The sequence below is a fragment of the Euprymna scolopes genome, chromosome 35 (assembly GCF_053919585.1).
Source record: "Euprymna scolopes isolate OS-2025 chromosome 35, ASM5391958v1, whole genome shotgun sequence".
Taxonomy (NCBI): Eukaryota; Metazoa; Mollusca; class Cephalopoda; order Sepiida; family Sepiolidae; genus Euprymna; species Euprymna scolopes.
The window spans coordinates 58952369-58975546 of NC_136516.1; the positions used below are offsets into that span (position 1 = coordinate 58952369).

At 34.8% G+C, this 23178-nt stretch overlaps 1 protein-coding gene across 1 annotated transcript in view; it reads left to right on the forward strand.

The window, feature by feature from the left end:
• The window catches only part of LOC145259868 (nucleosome-remodeling factor subunit BPTF-like), a gene marked incomplete in the record, with an annotated part of 138393 nt that overhangs the window by 59612 nt on the left and 55603 nt on the right, over positions 1-23178 (forward strand). The window contains 1 exon segment of the mRNA XM_080117743.1: positions 10692-10830. Within this exon segment, the coding sequence (XP_079973869.1) occupies positions 10692-10830 (139 nt within the window).

Below are 23178 nucleotides of genomic sequence, written 5' to 3' on the forward strand. Positions count from 1 at the left end.
AAGCCTTAGATATATCTAGAGCTACCGCTCTACCCTCCCCCGCTTTGTCCAGTGAATGGTATATACGTTCAGAGATCACAGTTAGGATGTCTGCTGTGGAACGGGCTTGTCTAAATCCATATTGTTTGTCAGTCAGTAGTTTAGCATCTGTAAGATGATGGACTAGAGCATGGTTAGTTATGGTCTCAAATATTTTGGCAAAAAGTGGGAGGAGGCTAATAGGGCGATAATTTGATGGGTCTGTCCTTTCGCCAGAATTCTTGAATACTGGTACAACAGAAGCAGTTTTCCAACAGCCTGGAAAGCAAGCTTCATTAAGGCATTTGTTGTAGAGTTTGGAGAGAACTGGGGCTACTTCGGCTGAGCACTTTTTTAATAGCACAGCCGGGATAAGATCGGGTCCACATGCTTTTGAAGTGTCAAGGTTTTTTATGATAGCATGCACCTGAGCAGGGGTGGTTTTCAGATCGTCTAGCGTGGCGTCTGTCCGCATAGGAAAGTCAGGTAGGGGGTGGTTTAGAGGGTCCAGTGTGGAGTTGGAGGCAAACCGACCGGCAAGCATGTTAGCCTTGTCGGTTGCTGAGGAGACAACTTCGTGATTGTTGGTTAGTGGGGGAATTGTGGATTGCCCATTATTTACTACACTGTTGTAGATTTTCCAGAAGTCTCGAGTTCCTAGTTTTTGTGCTTCGATGCGCTTTTTAGTGGTTTCCGTAAATTCTCTCTTAGCTGTCGCTATTTCTTTCTTAACGTTATTTCTAGCTTCTATATACTTCAGTCTGTTTGAACTGGACTTATGTCGGTTAAACCTACGGTATGCATGCTGCTTTTGAGCAATGGCAGTTGCACAAGTCGACGTAAACCATTGGGGAGAGTGGGGCTTACTATAGAATTTCCGCATGGGAACATGCGCTTCGATTGCAGTTTTGAACAAGTCAGTGGTCTCGTTTGCACATTGTTCAGCAGGGAGTGAGAAAATATTTCTCCATGGGGCATCTCTAATTAGTTCCCTGATGGCTTCCCAGTCAGCCTTTTTATAATATCTCATTGTTTTGAGCACTGGCTCTTCAGTTTTGGCTCTAGAGTTAAGGGCGATTTCAACTATTATCACTGCATGATCAGCGTTCCAGAGTGGGCTGTGGGCCTTCGTTATGCAATCATCGGGAACTGTGGTCAAAAACAGATCTAGAAGTGATACGTGTTGTTCTTCCTGGTCAGGGAAATGGGTTGGAAACGTAACAATTTGTGATAGGGAGTGAGATATAGTGAAGCTATGAGTTGTGCTGCCCGCTGCATCTGTGTAAGTAGAGAATCCGAGCCAGTTTTTGTTGTGGACATTAAAGTCACCAAATACATGTATTTGTGCGCTAGTGTCGAGGGACAGTGCCGTGTCTATGCTGTCAGATACTTTGTTTATTATGGTGCAGTCCTGAGTCGAGGGAGAGCGGTAGAGAAAATAATAGTAGCTAATATTGTGTTGCATGTTTAGTCTAAAGCACATAATGGCTTGATCATCTGTTTCTAGGTTTGTTTCTCTAGTCAAGGGAAGGGTATTACGAATGTAAACTCCAAGTCCGTGCATGTGTCTGTCAGAGTCCTTATGGCAGAGTGGGAGATATCCAGGCATGTTAAAGTGGTTAGAGGGAATGGAGGAGTGTAGGTTAGTCTCACTTAGTGCTAAGATATCCGGGGTATTTGTTAAGAGAAATGCTTCAACATCAGCTAAGTTAGTTCTAAGCCCACGGATATTTGTGAATGAGAACCTCAAGGGAGGAGGCAAGTTGAATTTGTTTGTTCCTAATCCTGGTTTAAGCTTTTTTTTAGATTGTACTGTCGTCATATTTTTTTTTAAGAGTTTTGGTTTAGGTAAGGGGGAGCTAAACAAGAGGTTATGCAGAGCTTCAGACATGCATTACAAGTAGACCATCAGCTGACCTTTCTCCAATTAGGATTGTGGCCTCAGGAAAGCCCACCGGGGATTAGTGCAGGGTCCCTTTCCATGCGCGTTATGGCACTACAAACAACCCGATATTATTCAACTGTTGATGGAGCAGCCGCTCTAAGCGCTACCAAAGAGTTAGGGCACCTGTACTACCAGTCGGGAACAGCAGCCAGGAACTGTCAATCCGGTACCCTCAACCCATTAGAAGAAGGTCAACCCAATCTAATTGCTCAGGCATGTCTCATACTCAAGCACTCCCAAATGTTCAGTTTTAGGGGTGGGGCGTGTTGGGAATGGGGAAAAAACGGCGTTCGTTTCCCTAGCCAGGAAACAAGATCTACCGCTGGGTGTTTCTGTCGAATCACTGAGATAGTGTTTCTGCGCTTGACTAATAGGCAAAGAAGGAGTATGGAAGCCGGGCGATAGACAGAGCCTATCTACTCCTTAAGCAATTTAGGTTTGCAAACCGGTGAATTTGTTTGAGTCACCAGCTCTAGAAAGGTTGTCATCCAAGACTGAAGAGGGCTCCCTCCCCTTTGGTTTAGTTTCAGAGTTTTCCTTCTCCTAGACGGATGATCTGGGTAGACCTACTGGGTCCGTCAGCACTGAGAGGGTTTTCTCCGCGCCTAGGTTCTAATCCAGGTATTTCTGCGATCCCGCGTGGTTAGTGTTACTGGGTTAGTTTGTGGGGGTTATATCTCTGCTGATTAGTTACACTCCTCAAAGTGATTTAGGGACATGCTATTTAATTGTTAATGGATAAAGGGGGTGAGTGAAGTTCATGCAGTGTAAGCGTCTATGATTGTAAGAGGGCTTGTTAGGGAGGAGATAATGTGATTTTAGTCTTACCCTTTTTATTTATTTTATTTATGTTAGCTTAGGTCTAGGATAATGTTACAGTATGAGTAGGTATTAAGAATTGTGCTACGAGTTGTGCCCGAGCTATTTCAGATGATAGGAGGGTTAAGATCTAAGTGCAATATAGTATGGATAAGACAGCAAGTTTTGAGTCATGCGTAATTAGGTGAATAGATATATGGGCAGGTTTTGAGTCATGCATAAATTAGGTGAATAGATATATGGGCAGGTTTTCAGTATGTGCGAATAGAGTTGAAGTTGTAGGTATTTTCAAGTAAGAGTCATGGGACATTTTGCATAACAAGGAGTGTCGTTTCAATACGCATTAATCGTTGCAAAACTCAAGGAGACAGTTATGTAGTGCAGATCTCTTTGTTTCTGAGTACTTTAGCTGTTAAGTACTTGCCTCTGTGTGCTTAGGCTGTTAAATCCCTTACTGGATAGGAATGAGCTGTAATGCATGCCTCAGAGGTAGAAATGTATAGATGTTTAGTGATGGCTATTAAAACAGTTTGCATGTGAGGGATTAGGGGCTGGAAGTTAGCGATTCCACTACAGATGCGGGGCAATGTGGGAGTTTAGTGGCCGATAGGTTGGAAGGAGTAGATTGTTAGAGTTCAAGAGAAAAGGGGTTATTTATTTACAGATAGATTTCCATTAGGATTTTTGAGTTACAGATAAGGTTTAGTTTGAAGAAGGGGGGACAATTTTTTTTTTTTTTTTTTTTTTTTTGCATGCAGGTAAGACAAATGCAATCGTCTTGGAGGTAAAATGTATAAGATTTCGTAGCTAGCTATTAGGATTTCCCTCCCAGTTATAGGAACAGCTAGTTCGTTGGGATTCGGAATTGTAGTCATTAAGGTCAAGCACAGAGTGCTGCATCTACTCAGAAAAATTAGCCCTAGTATCACAGCTAAGATTATGTATATTGCAGTTACAAATATAGTGACAGTTAAATTATAAGTCAAGTTCAGTGGTTTGGTATGGGTATCATGGAGGACACTTTAATACAAGCAAGCGTACGGTGATTGCATATATTAAGTATACTACTTAAATAAAGTTCTTCTGTCTTCTATAGTAGAAAGAAAGGTAGTCCTAGCTCTGTTCTATATTCTTGCATAGACTATTCGTTTTCGAGTAGAGTTCTGACCATAAAAACGGCTCGCATGGAACTAAAGTGTTAAAGACCATTTTTACGCATATGTAATTAAAATGCATTAAATAAATAAATTGAAAGAGAAGGTATAAACAGTTGGTAAAAGCTAAAAAGAGAGAAAAAAAAATAAATAAAAACAAAATGAATAAATAAATAAAAAAATAATAGAAGAAACGGCTCGCATGGAAGCAAAGAGTTAAAGACAATATAGGCGCATACATTAGTCAAATTTAAAAAAAAGCAGTTGCCATTTTGGTAATATTAGGATTTGTTAAATTCACTTAGCTTATTTTGTTTGCCCATCTACAAATTGTCGCGTCTGTCAGCGAGCGTAACCATGTTCTTAGTGTGACGGTAGGTGGGGGCTTCAATTTATGCCATATTTTTTTGTTCACTTATTCCTTATTTTCCCTTTTTTTATTTTTTCATCATGTTTGCTGTTTTTGTTTTTTGATTTTTTAAAAAAAGTTTTCACATTTAAACATGCCATTTGTTTTTTTTTATTTGCTTATTTTTTATTTTCCCTTTTATTATTTTTTTGTTCACTTTCCAAACCTCATTACACCCAGGCAACACCAGATCCCCCTGCTAGTCTTCTATTATATAAAAGAGAAAATGTTTGTTTGTGTGTGCACTTTTTTTGTATGTCCGGCAAAAGCTTCTTTTTGCGGGTTGGGGGGGGTGCCATTTTTTAGAACTTTTTATATACTCTCTAGATTATAATATCTCTAATTTACAAAAGAAGGTCGTCTCTATCTTTTATTTGAGCGACTTTTCTGTTATAAAATTCCCGCTACCCTGTCTTCTTGCATGTTTGTTTGTGTTTTTCATATATAAAAGCAAAACTAAAAATCAAAAGCGGCGTTCTCGGCCTTTCCTGCTGCATGTCCATTAAGCAATGAGCTTTGATCAATGCGGGGAAAACCCGTCATATTAAACAATTACTATTCATTTGGACACTCCCCTTTTGTGGGGAACTGGTTTTTCACAACTTTTTGGGGAAAGCAAACAAATACGCAGAAAGCTTCAAGCTTAACTGGCTTGAAGCCAGAATTAACTGCGTGATTTCATTTCTCTAGGACATGATGTTTGACCAAGTAAAGCAGACTATTGTTTATGCACCTGCGTTTTTTAATTGTTTAATTTTAACAATTCTCACTTCCTCTGCCCTCTTAGCGTAGCGGTAACATGTCACATTTTCTTTTCCGACTTTGCCTCCAAGGCTTTGGGTTCGAGCCTACCTGCCTACTAAAACTTTTTTTTTCCTCCTTCACTTTTTTTTTCTACACACACCGATAAATACCCCAGGTAGTGTATGTATATATATATATATAATATATATATATATATATATATATACTAGTGGGGGGTACCCGGCGTTGCCCTGGTGTTTGGAGGTGTGTGTGCTCAGGCGGGTGCGGGGGGGGGGTAATCAAAACATAAGAATAAGCGAAGTAAATATATCGAAAAAAACACAAAACAAATAACGTAAGGCAAACGAACGATGTTAAATGTAAAAATGGGAAAAACAAAAAAACATGGAACATGAAAAATAGCTTAAATAACCCTGTTTCAATATTAAACCTTTAAAAATCGAAAAAAAAAAAAAGACATCCCACACTACGATTTGAACCCAAAACCTTTAGATAATAAGGCCGACCTCTAATCAACTGAGCTAAGATATCGCTGACGAAATTAGGTTGTTTTTTTTTTAAATCTTTAAACTAAATCAGGTTCCGACGTCATTTGCGCATACGTAGAACCGAACTTGTCATGAGAGGACAGTTTTTACTGACCCCCCCCCCCCCCCTGTAGAAAACTGCTGATTTCAGGGTGAAGGAATTAATGTTTTGGCCAATTTTTTGATATTGTTGGGCGAAGGTTGGGACTTTAAAATGATACCGATCTGGCAAAAATCCGTGACTCGTGTCAAAAGTTTTTGCGAGACATACAAACACACATACATACATACAAACATACACACATTTTTGCTTTTATATATATATACTAGCGGAGGGGTACCCGGCGATGCCCAGGTGTCTTGAGGTAAATCAAAACTCGGGGGGGGGGGTTAAATAATAAAAAAAAATGTTTTGGTAGGTGAGTATGAGGATCGAACCCGTACCCTTGAGTTGGAAATTAATGTGTGAAAAAAAAAAAAGCGTGCAACGTTTACTATTGGGCCACCGCGACATACAACGTAGACAGGCTTGAATTTATTTAACTATAAAAACAGGCGTGCGCAATAAAAGTTAACTCTGCTGCTTCCATTTGACCTAATTAAGAAGGTCAAATAGAAGTCACGCAGCGTTTGGGTTTTTTTACCCAAATTTGACTGTTTTTTTCCCCAACAGATGTTGGGGAGGGGAAAGCAGCTCCCAATTGTCCAGATTGAATAGCAACTGTCTGATATACAAGATTGATCAAAGCTGATTGCTTCTGGATGTTTCCCGGCGCGATGCCGAGAACAGCTTGTTAGCTTTTGAATTAGTTTCGCTTTTTATACGAGAAAGCCGAATCAACACGTGAGAAGCCAAAATAGCAATAATTTTGTAAAAGTCGTCGCAAATAAATCTATATGCTACATGCGTTCCCAAATCGTAGATATTATTATATAGGGAGTATATAAACAGTTCTCAGCAATAGTACCCCCCCCCCCCGAAACCCGAACGAAATGGTCACACACACATTTTGCCTTTTATACATATAGACTTGCGAGAGGTACCCAGCATTGCCCGGATGTTTGGAAGTGTGTGTGGAAACTCCAGGGGTGGGGTGGGGGGTTAAAAAAAAAAGTAAGTATGAGGATCGAACCCGAACCCTTGAGGCAAAGTTGTAAATTAAAATGTGAAAAAAAAAAGAAAAAAAGTGCGACGTTAACCATTGCCCCACCGCAACATGCTTACGGAAACACGTTTGAATTCATTTAATTACTTGGATTTGGCAGGTGCCCGTTTTTATGAGTTAATGAGGTCAAGTTTGACTGCGGGGCGGGAACGCTTCCCAAGATGTTATAGGAAAAAGACTAACCCACATGCGGCGAGCGACAATGTTGAATATTTATCTTCCCGAAATCGAGCAAATTAAATAGACAGGCGAGCTTTGTTGTTAACTGTGAGATATTACGATTTATATGTGATATAAAAAGTTTTAAAAAGTTGTGAAGTGACCGACCGCTTCTCTGAAAGAAGCCTTTTGTAGACATACAGAAAAAGTGAACACACATACATGCATACATTTTCGCTTTTATATTTATATACTAGCGGAGGTACCCGGCGTTGCTCGGGTGTTTGGAGGTTTGTGTTGGTGTGGGGGGGGGTAGATTAAAACAACCCTGTTAAAAAAAAACATTGGCCGGTTGTTTGGAGGTGTAAAAGAAAAAAAATAGTTTTAGTATAAAGGTAGGCTTGAACCCCTAACGTTTGACGCGGAGGTGGAAAGGAAATTAAAAAAAAAAACAAACCCTGCGACCTACCTAACCATCTCGACCACGGGAACAGATGAATTGATAAGTGTGTTAAGTTGACGTTTATAAACTGAAATTAGCAGGTGCGACAACGTCAAGTTGCGAAGCCAGTTTCTGTTTTCCCCGCTACGCGGCGATCAAATAATAAAGAAAAACACAAAAAAACTAACATAAGGCAAATGAACGATGAAAACAGAAAAACGAACACGTTAAAAATGGCTTAAATAAGCCTGTTTCGATATTAAAATTTTAAAAATCAGTGTGTACCCAAGTGTTTTTGGATGTCGCTAAGAATAAGCGAGGTAAAAAAAAAAAAAAAAAGCAGAAAAACGAACGTTACGTGAAAAATGGCTTAAATAACACTGGTTCAATATTTAAATTTAAAAAATCAAAAAAACAAAAAAAAAACATCTCACACCACGATTCGAACCCAAAACGTTTAGATAATGAACCAAGGCCTTAACCAACTGAGCTAATGCGACGTACATGAAATTTGTTTGGTTTTTCAACTATTTAAAGTAAATCAGGTCACGGCATCATCTGACGCATGCGTAGAATCGGTCATTGTCACAAGAGGACTGTTTTTGTTGACCCTCCCCCTGTCGAAAATTGTCGATTTCGGGATGAAAAAGTTAACGTTTTTGGCTAATTTTTCGATATTTTTCGAGCAAAGGATGGAGCTTTGATGTGATACCGAGTTTGTGAATTTTCGTCGCATCTGTCGAAAGTTTTTAGCAGACATCCAAACATACACACATACATGCATACATTCATTTTCGCTTTTATATATATAGATTAGCGGGGGTATCCGGCGTTGCCCGGGTGTTTGTAGGTGTGTGTGGTGTTAAATAAAAAAGAACCGGGGGGGGGGTAGGATTGAACCCGAAGCCCTGAGGCAAAGTTTGAAAATAAAATCGGCCAGCCAGAATGAGTTAGTGAAAGATGTTTGAATTTATTTAAGTAAGAATCAAATTGACAGATGCGCGCCTGGAAGTCGTTTAGCGTTACGACGACGTCAATGACCAGGTTTGTTTGTTATAAGCGAAGTAAAAAAAGAAGCGAGGGGAGGGTAATCAAAACATCGAAGAAAAAAAAAACAAAAATAAACTAATGTAAGGCAAACGAACGATGAAAACAAAAACGAACACGTGAAAAATGGCTTAAATAAGCCTGTTTGTGTAAAAAAAAAACCCCAGAAAAACGAATGTTACGTGAAAAATGGCTTAAATAACACTGGTTCAATATTTAAATTCAAAAAATCGAAAAAAAAAAAAAAAAGAGCCAGAATGAGTTACTGAAAGATGTTTGAATTTATTTAACTAAGAACCAAATTGACAGGTGCGCGCATGGAAGTCGTCGCACGTTACGACGACGACGTAAGCATTGTTATAAGCGAAGTAAACAGAAAACAACGTCAAAACTTAAGCGGGGGGGGGGGTAATCATAACATTGAGAAAAAAAACACAAAAAAACTAACATAAGGCAAACAAACGATGTTAAATGTAAAAATCAAAAAAACAAAAAAAAACAGAAAAACGAACACGTGAAAACCAAAAAAAAAAAAAACATGTAAAAATGGCTTAAATAAGCCTGTTTCGATATTAAAATTTAAAAAATCGGTGGGTACCCGGGTGTTTTTGGGTGTGTGGTCGGGGGTGGATAAGCGAAGTAAAAAAAAAAACAGTAAAACAAACGTTACGTGAAAAATGGCTTAAATAACACTGGTTCAATATTTAAATTTAAAAAAAATCGAAAAAAAAAAAAGACATTTCACAACAGGATTCGAACCCAAAACGTTTAGATAATGAACCAACGCGCTAACCAATGATCTAACGCGACGTACATGAAATTTAGTCAGTTCTTCAAGTATTTAAAGTAAATCAGGTTATGACGTCATCTGACGCATGCGTAGAACTGGTCGTCGTCACGAGAGGACCGTTTTTGTTGACCCCCCCTCCCCCGTTAAGCAGGGGTTTTTCACGTTCATTTTCCCGACCACACACACCGAAAAACACCCGGGCAACGCCGAGTACCCCTTGCTAGTATAGATATAAGGGCAAAATGTGTGTGTGTGCTTGTATATCTCGCAAAAACTTTTGAAACCTGCGATGATGAATATTGAAAAATTGGCCAAAAACATTCATTTCTTCACCCTCAACTGGGCAGTTTTGTACAAGGAGGGGTTGTTTTTTTTTTTTTTTCATCAACATTTTCGCAAGTCATCGTCTCCTTTCAATTGACTATGTTTAAATTCAATGCTCGCCACTTCTGATTGTGTGATGGAGGCATCAGCTAAGACGTTTTTTTTTTCTCCTTTGTGTTATGGGCTCGAGCCTGCCTGGCTACTACCACTATTTTTTTTTTTTAACACCTTTCTCCACCCAAACTGCCTACTGTTGTTTTGATCCCATGCTTTTTTTTTCACCCCTACGGTTCCTTACTACACCACCTAGACACACCCAGGCGACACCGGGTACCCCACTAGTTCTTATTAAATTTCAGTTTCCTGTATTCAAATATTGCTTTTTTTTTATTGGAGAAGATTCTATTGCCACTTAAAATAAATATTGGATGATAAATTGAAGAGAATCATCTGAAAAATGTTTGCATCTCTATCAGTAAAACCGTTTTTTAAACTAAACTTTGTGATACTAAAAATACTGTTATATATGTATTTTGTATACTTTATACATTACTATATAAAAGAATGTAGTAAATTACTTCTATGCATCTCGGGCACATCTGATTTTTTTTCTACAAAAAAGAATACATTACACAAAATTATGGGTTGCATGTAATTTTGTATAATATTTTTTCATTTTTCTCCTCTCAAATTATTCTTTATTATTATTATAAATTATTCCTTAGTGTTAAACAAGATTTATCAGAGAACTTATTAAAGGCCATAATAGAATCCTCAACATTTCCATAAATGCATTTATATAAATTACTTGCAAATTTTCATTATTTCTATATCTTATGCATTTGTTTCTTTTGAATATTCCAAAATCTTTTCAAACAGTATTGTTCACTGGAGAGAACTGTTCATTAATGATCTTTTTAAAAAGTTCTATAGCAGATTTGATCTTTATCAAAAATAAACAAAATATATAAATGACTATTGAATTCTTGTAAATGGTTAACTTGGACAGTGTATAGAAAGAATTCAGTATATTTTAAGTTTATGTAATCTACTTTACAATATTTTATTTAAAAAAGCTTTTCTAAAATAGATTAATTCAACTCATTTGCTTTTCTTGTCTTTACAGAAAAATATACTCCTCAACGAAGTGGTTTACGTGAACGTAAACGAGCAGAATCTCCTAAACAGACTGAACCCAGTGTCACCGAAACTTGGACGCCTGAGGAGCAGTTGGAACTTTGGGAAATTAAACAGTTTGGTGAAAAGTATGTAAATTTATTTATTTTTTAGTGAATAAATAATAATAATAAAGATAAGTTAGAATTGCAATTTTCATTAAAAAACAAAATTGTATTACTATTTATGAGAAATTAATTTTTCACTGTTTATTTTGAAGTAATATTGATGAAACTTATGTGAAATTGATTCTTACGCATTTTATAGTTAGATGTTATTTATCTCTACATCATTATTTGGAAAATGAAATGTACAAATGCAAAAGTTTTTATTTTTTTTATTTTTCCCAACTTAACTATAGGATGGTTCAAGACATGTTTTCATTTAAATACTCTATACACATGTATAATAATAATTTAGATAACTTTTTAAAATATCATTCATATTCAAGAAATGAAATGCTGATTTCCATGCAAATCTTTTTTCTTTTTCTACAGCTGTTGTAATTTTAAGGTTGAAATTATTTGAAATCATTTTTTTCTGTAAGCAATTTTTTTTAAAACAAATTGTCAGTAAATAAAAATTCAAAATTCTAAAGCACTAGTGTTTTGAAATTCACAAATTGCATATATCTCTCCTCTATCAACTAATTTTGAGTGATGCAGTCAAATTCAAATTGTAACAAGTTCAATTGCCAATTTTTTGCTTGTTTCTGATCCAATCTTTAATTTTTTTTTATATCATTTGAAAGGGATTAAAACAAGCTTTCCGTTGCCAGTTATGGCTACAAAATTCTTATTGCAGTTTTTCAAAAATATTTTCATTGTGTACAAATTCATTTTAGTTGGAAATATTTGCAATTGACTCTTAGAAATAAATGTTAAGAAACCTTACATGGAAAATTGGAAAAGTATATTTCTTTTTGTGAATAAATGAGAAGTTTTCTTAATATTTATACACCCATGTGTCATTAAAATGGACACTATTATTCTTTATTTCACCAAAATATCATATTAATGAATATTCTTGAAAAAGCTTTTACAGTTTACCATTTCATTTGCATGAAATATTTAAAAAAAATATTAACCCCTTTTAGTATTATTCTTTTTTTTTTTCATTATCAAGAAATATTATTGACATTCTATTTATGTTTACTTTAAAATTATATATGAATGTGATATTTGTTTGGTAGGTGTCTTTTTACATGGTAACAATTTTTTGTGCTAGTCCTTCATCTGTCAGGGATTCAGGTGTTTGCTCTTCCAAAGTGTCTGACGGAGCCCCAACATTAGACCATGTGTCAGGGGGAGTTGGTTTGTCCTCAGAGGTTGTCCACGATCCTGATGTGTCTCTGGCAGGTGCTAGGCCTCTGAGAGACCCATTAGACTCTCTATCATCTGCATGTCGTACTAGAGTGTACTGGGGGTTCACCTCTACGAGCTCTACCTCATCCACCAAGGGATCGTTCTTAGTATAACATACATGTCTCAGAAACATAGTACTGGATTGAGAGAGCCAAGATGGATGCGAAGCTCTCGTCAAACTCCGTCGCTGAAAAGATAAAAACCTTTCGTATGAGGTGGCATTCGTAGTGGTACACAATAAGGATCGAATGGTATATAATGCAACAGGAAGAAGATTTTCCCAATATCGAACATCCGTTATTTGATGCAGCCAATTGAACGGTCTTCCAAATAATGCCGTTATATCTTTCGCATTGGCCATTACCCTAAGGGTTGTAGAGAGTTTTCCGGTTTATAGCTACTTCTTGTTCTTGTAGAAATTGTCGAAGCTGCTCTGACATGAAAGAAGCTCTTCAGTCCAAATGTATGTAGGCAGAAACTCCAAAGACAGCGAATAGTGAACAGATGCATTGTATAATTGCAGTAGCCGATATGTCTGAGCACTTTAATATTCGTCGACAACAGTTAATATATATTGGTTCCTTGTTTTGCTTGGTAGCGGTCCTTTAAAATCAAGATTGAGTCTTTCAAGCGGTTGCATTGCTTTTATTAAAACACCAATTTTGAGTTTACAAAACCGAGGCTTTGTTTTAGCATACGTTCGACAGGAATTTGTAATTCTTTTTATCTCCTCTACTGAAAAAGGCAAGATCGATAGCTGATATCAAAGGAAAAACAAGATAGTTCAGTTCTCCACCTCGCTATTTTCTCATTCTTTATTTTGCTTATAGTTTTAGAGTCAAACATAAAAGCAACTGATTTTTGGTCAGTAATAAGTTTAAAGTTGCATTCGATCAGGTAGTGTCGCCATTTTCTTAATGCCTTAACTATGGCATAGGCTTCCTTTTCAATTGCGGGGTGTCATCATCCAGTCTCTGAGATCAGCCTGTCTTAAAGAAGCAGCAATAGCACAGTCTGACGCATCCGTTTCAACAACCAGAGGAAAATTTTGGTCTATTGTTGTAATTGCTGATTTCATAATATCCTTTTTCAGCTCCTTGACTGCCTCAACGGCTTGACGGGACAGAGGAAAGGTCTCTACTTATATTAAAGAATGTGTTTTTTCTGAAAACGATGCAATCCATTGGGAGTAGTAAGCAAACATGCATATAGCACGTCGAAAGGAAGGCCGATTATGAGGCATCTGGGTAAAGGTTTCAATGGATCTGTCTTCTGTGTTATAAAACCTTTGCTTATGGTATACCCCGGTAGGTTTATTTTGTCCAGTTCAAACGAGAATTTGTCGTCGTTTAGGGTGAGGTTGTATTTGTCGACAGCAAACATGAACCGTTTAAGATTTCCGTTGTGTTCCTTTTCATTATGGCCATATACTATAACGTTGTCAATGTATGCAAATGTGGCCGCCAGTTTCTCATCCGTTATGATTTGGTTGACTATCCTTTGGAAGCTGGCTACCCCATTCGTAATGATAAAAGGAATCCTACAAAATTGATGTAGTTGACCGTTCGCCTCGAAAGCTGTGTATAGCTTCTCACTAGGTCTAATGGTACACACTTTTCAAATCGATAGTGCTAAACATACGATATTTGGCTACTTCATTTCATCTCTCCTGGGTAGTGGGAAGGCATCCAAAAGAGTAAATCTATTTATGGTTTGGGAGTAATCTGTAACCATTCTCTTTTTATGGTTTTCAGAAGTGGTTAAAACTGGCTAAATACTACAAGGTAATTTTGCTAAACTCAATTATACCCTCCTCGAGTAGTCTTTTTATCTCAGAGTAAATGAATTTTTTTATTATTATAAGAAAAAGGTTTGCTTTTCACTGCTATGGGTTTGCAGTTTTCAGTTAGATTTTCGAAAAGTGACGAGTACTGGATTTTTGCTGTTGCCAATCAAAAAATTTTCAATGCGGTCATTGAACTGCCAAATGGAATTTCAATCTGTGAGTGTTGCTGCAAAAAATCGAGTCTCAGTATTATTTCACAACAAAGGTTTTTCATTACGGGAAATTTAGTGATTTTATAGGAAATCTCAATAAATAGTAAGTTCACTAAGCAATAACCACTTATTTGTGCAGACAATGACGTGTTTGCCATTGTTACTCTGCTGGGTGAGGGGACAAAATACAATTTGTTGGTTTTTACCAAGCTTTCTTTGATAAAATTTTCTGAGCTCCCGGTATCGAGCAAACATTCGTAGATCTCCTGTTAATTTTCACGTTTACAATAGTCTTTAAAAGGCAGTCAGGGGAGGCAGCTAAAGTTGCGGATGTATTTTGACGAGTGGCTTTGTATAGGGTTTTAGAAGACTTGCATACCTTTAAAAAATGACCAAGGTTTCCACATTTATGACAACAAGTATCTCTGACAGGGTATGAAACTCATAGGTGTTTAGATAAACCACAAAAATAGCATGTGTCCCTTTTTAAAGTGGCAGTGACCGATTGTTCTTTAAGCATTGTCGGACTATTGTCATGAGGTGGGGGGCAGTAAGAACAGGTGGGTTTAGCGCGGCACTCACGGTGTCTGGCGGTAAATGAGAACTAGACTGCTGTATAGTACATTCGAAGGTATAGACTTCCTCGTAATCTATTCTAAATGTAAATAGCATAACAAGCATATGCTGTACTTTTGGACATCGGCAATATTACATACCTAATGTGCTTCAACAAGTCATATCTTTTTTATTTGTGGGTCAATTTTTTTAAGAATTACATTGATGGAAAGATAATAAAATAAGCATTCCAATGATGTTAATTTATTTTTCTTTTATGCGTTCAATGTCTTTATGCTCCAAGTTAAAAATGAAAACAGTAAAAAATGACAATAAAAAAGGAAATTGTTTTTTAATGTTTACATTTTATGTTACGTTTGGATACATATGCGCAGAGTCCAATTTGATTGGATATAGCTGAAATTTTACAGACTATATAAACAAAGAAGTCCATCTCTACTGGACTTTTTTTTTTTTTTTTTTTTTTTACACAGTGATCACCACTTATCAAGGCCCGGAAGCCACTCAGGGATAAGGGTTATTGCAAGTACATTAAGTTAATGAGGAGATTTGCTGAAGTGTTTACTTAAGGGGGCGGTTCATTAGAAATTTGTTAACATTGGACTTGAAGACATCCAAATTGTAGTCCGGAGGGAAGCAGGCAGACGGAACAGAGTTCCACAGGCGTGCAGTTCTAAGAAAGAAGCTTTGTTCATGGAATCTGCGTTTTGATTTAGGCACAGATATAGAGTGGGGAAAATTTTTCACAGTGGATTCAGCTAGACGGGTGTTTCTCGTGAAAGATTGGCGAGGGGGGACCAGAGATTGGAGTTCAGACTTTAATTTATATTTTTACGACCACAGGAAGCAAAGTTACGATCGAACAAAAGAGCGAAGAATATTTCAAAATTGATAAGATAAATTGGTATATATCATCCGTTTTCATATAGATAATAGTTTCAGAATTATTTTCATGTATATGATTATTAATTGTGCGGAAATTTCTTTAAAATGTTATCTTTTATAGAAATTCAAATCCGCTTAACAGGGAAAATGGCTTGTTATGCGCTAATGCGCTGACTAAAGTCAGCGCATTAGCGAGTTTCGTTTGTATTTTCTTAAAAATAAAAAAAACTGTTTTTTCTGCTTTCAAAATGAAAGCAGAAAAATGAATTTTGTCAATTTATAAAAATTATTTAAGTTTTTCAAATTTGATTTCCAAGCAATTCTATTTTGCTGTTTTTAACAAAATGTACAAAAAGCATTAAAAACAACAAAATGTACTAAGTACATGCGTTTCTGTTATCATACTTGTACTTAAGGAAGAATTGTGTTTTTTTAGTGGTAAAAAAAATATTTACTCTCATATAGTCTACCTACTTCTAATATTTTTTAATTATTACTTACAATTTAATCCTATTCCTTCATACTCATTTCGCATCTAAGTATTATTAAACCAGTTTTTATTTATATTTGCATTTTGTATAATTCTGGTCCTTTTCCTCATCGGATGAGAAGCATTTAGCTTCAAAATGTCATGCTCTTAAGAGGTTTCTTTATTTTTTTTCTTAATTTTCCCCTTTTACTTTTCCTAATTGTTTTGATGATATAATAAAGTTATAATTTTGATTCCTCATCTTTCATTTAATATATTTGTTTGCACTTTTTGATAATGTTCAGCTTTTCTTATCTTAATAAGTTTTGCTTTGTTAAAAATTTACACTTTGATAACATTATTATTAGAGATATAGATAACATTAGTATTAGAGATATAGATAACATTAGTATTAGAGATATAGATAACATTATTATTAGAGATATAGATAACATTATTATTAGAGATATTGATAACATTATTATTAGAGATATAGATAACATTAGTATTAGAGATATAGATTACATTATTATTAGAGATATAGATAACATTATTATTAGAAATATAGATAACATTATTATTAGAGATATAGATAACATTATTATTAGAAATATAGATAACATTATTATTAGAGATATAGATAACATTATTATTAGAGATATAGATAACATTATTATTAGAGATATAGATAACATTATTATTAGAGATATAGATAACATTATTATTAGAGATATAGATAACATTATTATTAGAGATATAGATAACATTATTATTAGAGATATAGATAACATTATTATTAGAGATATAGATAACATTATTATTAGAGATATAGATAACATTATTATTAGAGATATAGATAACATTATTATTAGAGATATAGATAACATTATTATTAGAGATATAGATAACATTATTATTAGAGATATAGATAACATTATTATTAGAGATATAGATAACATTATTATTAGAGATATAGATAACATTATTATTAGAGATATAGATAACATTATTATTAGAGATATAGATAACATTATTATTAGAGATATAGATAACATTAGTATTAGAGATATAGATAACTATTATAATAAAGTTGTATTCCTGTCTGTGTTGCATATTTTGTTCTCGTTCTTATCTAATTGTGTGTTATTTAATGGCTTATTTACTGGACCATATGCATATATCTATGTACGTTGTTTGATATATAACGGACTATTGTCCTTGCCCTAAATATCTATTTTAGCGGTCCGTGACTCATCTAGTGGTCGTGAGTGCGTGTCAACATGTATTACACATACACATAACGGTATACCTGTCTGCTGCTTCTGGGGGATTCACCAACCGTATTGGGGGAGCTGGAACCTGCTGTAACAGACACATCAAGACAGGGACCCAAGACGATGTGTGTTTTTATATATCCTATATATAAACACACATATATATATTATATATATTTAGCATTACAAGTTGATTTTTTCTTTTCAGATAATTGTTATTTTATTAGTTTGCATGAAAAGAGCTATGTAAAAGATGCTTAAAACCGTTTGAATTATGCAAATATCATAAGTAATTCAAAAGTTATGAGAATTTTAAGTGCCAAAATTTGTTTTTCCGTGGACATTTTTCTTTAGAAAAAGTGGGCTAAATTATGGACCTCAACATTTCAAGAAATTCGGTAATTTCACCACCATTTATTTATTTTTCAAACTATTTTCATGAAACTTGACAGTCTTATATAAAATTGTGCTCTTTCTAATTATGCAGTCAAATCTGATGTATCTCTTTACCATAGGCCATGAATTATAAATTAAGATGTACAAATTTCAATTTTTTTTAAACTGACACATGGTATCATACAGTTGGTGTCTATTCATGAACAAAACTAAGTACTATACTGGTATTTAATATAGCTTTACTGAGAGCAGGCATTTTCCTGCCTCCTCACCAAAAGAGAGCTTAATCTGAGGGTAGCCATTGAATGCTTAAAGAGCATTCATGGTCGGTATTTACTATTCCCTTCAAAGAAAAAAAAAATTGAGTAGATATGAATTAATCTCAGAAATAAATTGAAGAAAATTTTTCATATAGATTTTGTATTTCTGTAAAAAGTGGAAATTCATATAGTCAACCAGAACTTATGCATTTTGGGACCAATCCAATTTTCAATTTTGTAAATCCTCTCTATCTGGCCCAAAATATACCCCTATTTTCTGAGATTCAACCATAAATCATACTTTACATGAATCCTTGATGTAGCTTTCACAGTACCAGGATATCAGGAATCCTGATAACAACTATATATTCACCAGTTGATGGTAATTTTCGTCATTTCTATTCTGTTGTTTTACTGAAAATTCAATTATGTAAACAAAGAAATAAAACAGTAATTTTTTATCTTGTTTCCACCTTAATATTTAAAATGATTACTTCTATAGGTTTTAGGGTATGCTGAAAACGAATATCGCATTTAAATTTTCTGCAAATAAGTAGTTTTCCAAATATTAAGCAATGTTATTTTGTATGTTATCGCTGGTGGCCATCTTGGTACGCACAAGCGCAGCCCCGAAAAACTATGCGCAAATGCACATACCAAGATGGCCACCAGCAATAACGTAAGAAATGATATTGCTTAATATCCGGAAAGCTATTTATTTGCGGAAAATTTAAATGCGATATTTGTTTTCAGCATACCCAAAAACTTTAAAAGTAGTCATTTTAAAGAAAAATGTTAAGGTGGAAACATGGTAAAAATTTACAAAATGCATCACAATGAAATTCTTTATCGAACTGCCTAATTATTATTATTATTATTATTATTTAGATATCCTCAGTTAAAAAAAAAAACTGGTTTGTTTTACAGATTCGAAAAAATAGTCTTGACAATGAGTTAAAAATAAATTCAAGTTTCACAATATTTTTTTAATTGTTAGGTGAAAGTACAGAGTAGTTAAAACACCCTTCCTTCCCCATGTTAAGAATGGGTTTCTAAATAATGTTATTATTTCAGCATGCTAGCATAAATGCACAAGTACCTTTTATTTGTTGTATGTATTTTTTTTTTTTTAACACTAAATAACACAATTCTTCCTTAAGTACAAGTAAGAAGTTATAAATAGCATGATAACAGAAACGCATGTACTTAGTATTTTTTGTTGTTTTTTAATGCTTTTAGTACATGTGTACTATAAACGTTAAAAACAACAAAATAGTATTATTTGGAAATCAAATTTGAAAAACTTGAAAATAATTTTTTTAAATTGACAAACTCAGAATAAAAAAATGAAACTGATTTTTCTACTTTCGTTTTGAAAGCAGAAAAAAGTTTTTTTTATTTTTAAGAGAATACAAATGAAACTCGTTAATGCATTAACTTAAGCCAGCTGAGCGCTGGTCAGTGCATTAGTGCATAGCGAGCCGTTTTCCTCGTTCAGCAGATTTTAATTTCTATAAAAGATAACATTTTAAAGAAATTTCCACACAATTAATAATTATCAAATATTTACATATTATACATGAAAATAAATCTGAAACTATTATATATATGAAAATGGATGATATATGCCGATTTATCTTATCAATTTTGAAATATTCTTTGTCAACTTTGCTCGGTCATAACTTTGCTTCCTGTGGTCGTAAAAATATAAATTAAAGTCCAGTAGAGATGGACTTCTATGCTTATATAGCCTGTAAAATTTCAGTCATATCCAATCAAATTTGACTTTGCGCATATGTATCCAAACGTAACGTATAAAATGTAAACATTGAAAAAAGTTTCCCTTTTTGTTGTCATTTTTTACTGTTTTCCATTTTTAACTTGGAGCATAAAAACATTGAACGCATAAAAGACAAAGAAATTAACATCATTGGAATGCTTATTTTATTCTCTTTTCAGCAATGTAATTTTTTTTAAAATTGACCCACAAATAAAAAAGATATGACTTGTTGAAACACATTAAGTATTATCATGGGGAGACCCTCTTAACCCATCTTGCTTGTTCAGTTTCCAGGCTCCAACTCACTAAAGTTAACTCAACTTGCTCAAACCGGAACACCTGACACGTCACGTTCGGTCTTCATTCGCATAGTTCCGGTGCAATTCACCAGCCACCCAGTTTGATACATATCACAACATGATCCTTTGATCCTTCCTGCACCTGCATGCTCATTCTATTAGTTCCCACGCTAGATTGATAGACAATTAGATAGACAGATAACAGACAATTAAATACTTCCATCCGGCGTTGCCTGGCTACCACCTAGCATCTGTTCACAATTTAATATGTACAAAAGGTACACTGTCTCACAAATTCATTTCAACTCAAGTTACATTACACAAAGCAATCACAATCTACCTCCCCCCTCATGAACCAAGAAATTGAAATGAACTAGATCATTTAATAAAACAACTATCTTCATTGTTCATCCTTCTAGGAGACTTTAACTGCCATAGTATGCTATTGGGATGGGGAGTCACAAACTCAAAAGGAAAGAAATAAAATTGAACAACTAATTAACAAAAATTACTTATTCCTCCTCAATCAAAAAAATCCCACATACTTAAATCCAACAAATGGGCCAACTAGTGGCATTTGATCGTACCATCTGCGATCCATCAAGCTTCTTGGATTATACATGGAGCACCTATGAAGAATCATGTGGAATTGATCACTACCCTATTATAATCAATTACAATAACTCCATCCAAAACCACATACTCAGATGAAACACAAACAAAGCCAATTGGGCCAAATTCAAAGAACTCTGCTCACTACAATTAACAGAACACTAAATTCAAATAATGGAATAATTCACCTAAGTACTCATAACAATAGCCAAAAAATGCATACCCAATCCAGAATGTAAAACGGCTATCAAACAGAAAGGCAGTCTTAATAGAATTAAAAAAAAACAACCAACAACTTAATAGAATACAAACACCAAAGAGTTCAAACTCAAAAAACAATTAAAAAATCGAAAAGAATTTGCAGGCAACAATTGTCAACAAAATCAACACCACCACTAAACCCAAAACCATCTGGAAAATGATTAGGAAAACATCTGGAAAATGATTAGGAAAACATCTGGAAAATATAATCCCAACCCAATCAAACATCTCCTCACAAAAAAAAACCCAGAAAATAAAAAAAAAAAAGATATTGCCAACATACTAGCTAAAACCTTTGCCGAAAATTCATCATCAAAACACTACAATAAACAATTTCAAATACTTAAGAAACCTGGAGAAAAGTACAAAATAAACTTTAACTCCAAAAACCAAGAGCCTTACAATGAAATCTTCTCACTCAATGAACTAGAAACTGCCATAGAAAAATCCCATAACTCTGCTGTAGGATCAGATGAAGTGCACTACAGCTTCCTTGAAAAAATTCTGCCCGAATCATTAAAACTCCTTTTCAAAATTTATAAGATATGGGAAACAAGATTTCCCAAGTTCATGGAAACAAGCAACAGTAATACTGATACCCAAATTGGGAAAAGATACATCAAACCTAGAAAACTCACAAGCTGCCTATGCAAAACGTTTGAAAGAATAATCAACTACTGTCTTATATGGTATTTAGATAACAACAAAATAATTTCAAAAACTCAATGTGGATACCAAAAATATCAAGGATGTATAGATCATATCAACAACCTCGAAAATTACATCAGCGAAGCTTTCATTAATAAGGAACATGTATCATGTTTTTTTTTTTCGATCTTGAGAAAGCATAGGAAACTATTTGGAAACACGGCATCATAAAAGATCTCCATAACATTGGACTAAGAGGCAGACTACCTGAATTCATAAAAATCTTCCTAGCAGGCAGATCTTTCCAAGTTCACATAGACTCTACTTTATTAGACTCACAGAATCCAGAAGGAGTGCCCCAAGGCAGCATATTGTCAACAACTCTCTTTAACATCAAAATCAACATGATAAAAGAACTCTCTCCTGATATACATAGCTCCTTATACATAGATGACTGCTCAATCAACTACAGATCAAAATACATTCACACTATTGAAAGAAAATTACAACACAACATAAATAAAATTAATAAATGGGCAACAAGAAATGGTTTCAAATCGTCCAAAACAAAATGCATCCATTTCTGTAACCAACGCAAACTCCACTCTGACCCAACCTTACAGATTGAAGGTGAAAATATTCCATTCGTAAATGAACAGAAGCACCTAGGAATCATTTTTGACAAAAAATTAAACTTCATTCCACACATCAATTGCATTAAAACCAAATGAAATAAAACACTACTACTCCTACGAGTCATCGCCCATACAGATTGGGGAGCCGACAAGAACACACTACTCAAACTATATAGAACACTAATCAGATCTAAAATAAACTATGGTAGCTTTATATATTAATCCACCAGAAAGTCAACACAATATGCCACTCTTTACTAACACTGGGAGTGTTTCAAACCTCCCCTGTAGAAAGCCTATATGCAGAAGCACATGAAACCCCTCCAAGGTTAAGAAACCAAAACCTTGGTCTAAAGTACTACACAAAATTAACAGCCAACCCCCAAAATCCAGCACACAATAGCACTTTAAATCCAAATCGTAAACACCTTTTCGACCAAAAAGAAAATTCAATCACAACTTTTGAACTCAGAATAAAACTGTTCTTCAAAGAATCTACCCATAACCAAAACCAATGAAACTGTCTTACTCAAAACCCCTTCCTGGAAAATCGTAACCCTCCCCCTCCATCAATCTAAGTTTAAGTAAACATGAAAAGAAACGCACCCATCCAATAACTTACCATGATGATCTCCATAAAATCAAAGAAAAGTATCCAAACCACACACACACACATCTATACAGATGGGTCTAAACAAAATAATACAACCACCAATGCAGCAATACTTAACAAATCAATCAAAAAACAAACAAACCTCCAAAAGAAAACTCAATTTTCAATGCCGAAATATATGCTCTAATTCTAGCTCTTAGTCTTGCCTCCAATAACAAAGAATCCAAATCTACTTTAAAAGTTATGAAAAATAAAAAGATGGACAACCCCCTAGTCACAAAATTACTCCACAAATTAACTGAATTAAACAATGAAAAAGAAATCATTTTTGCTGGATACCAAGCAATTCTGGTATCAAAGCAGATTT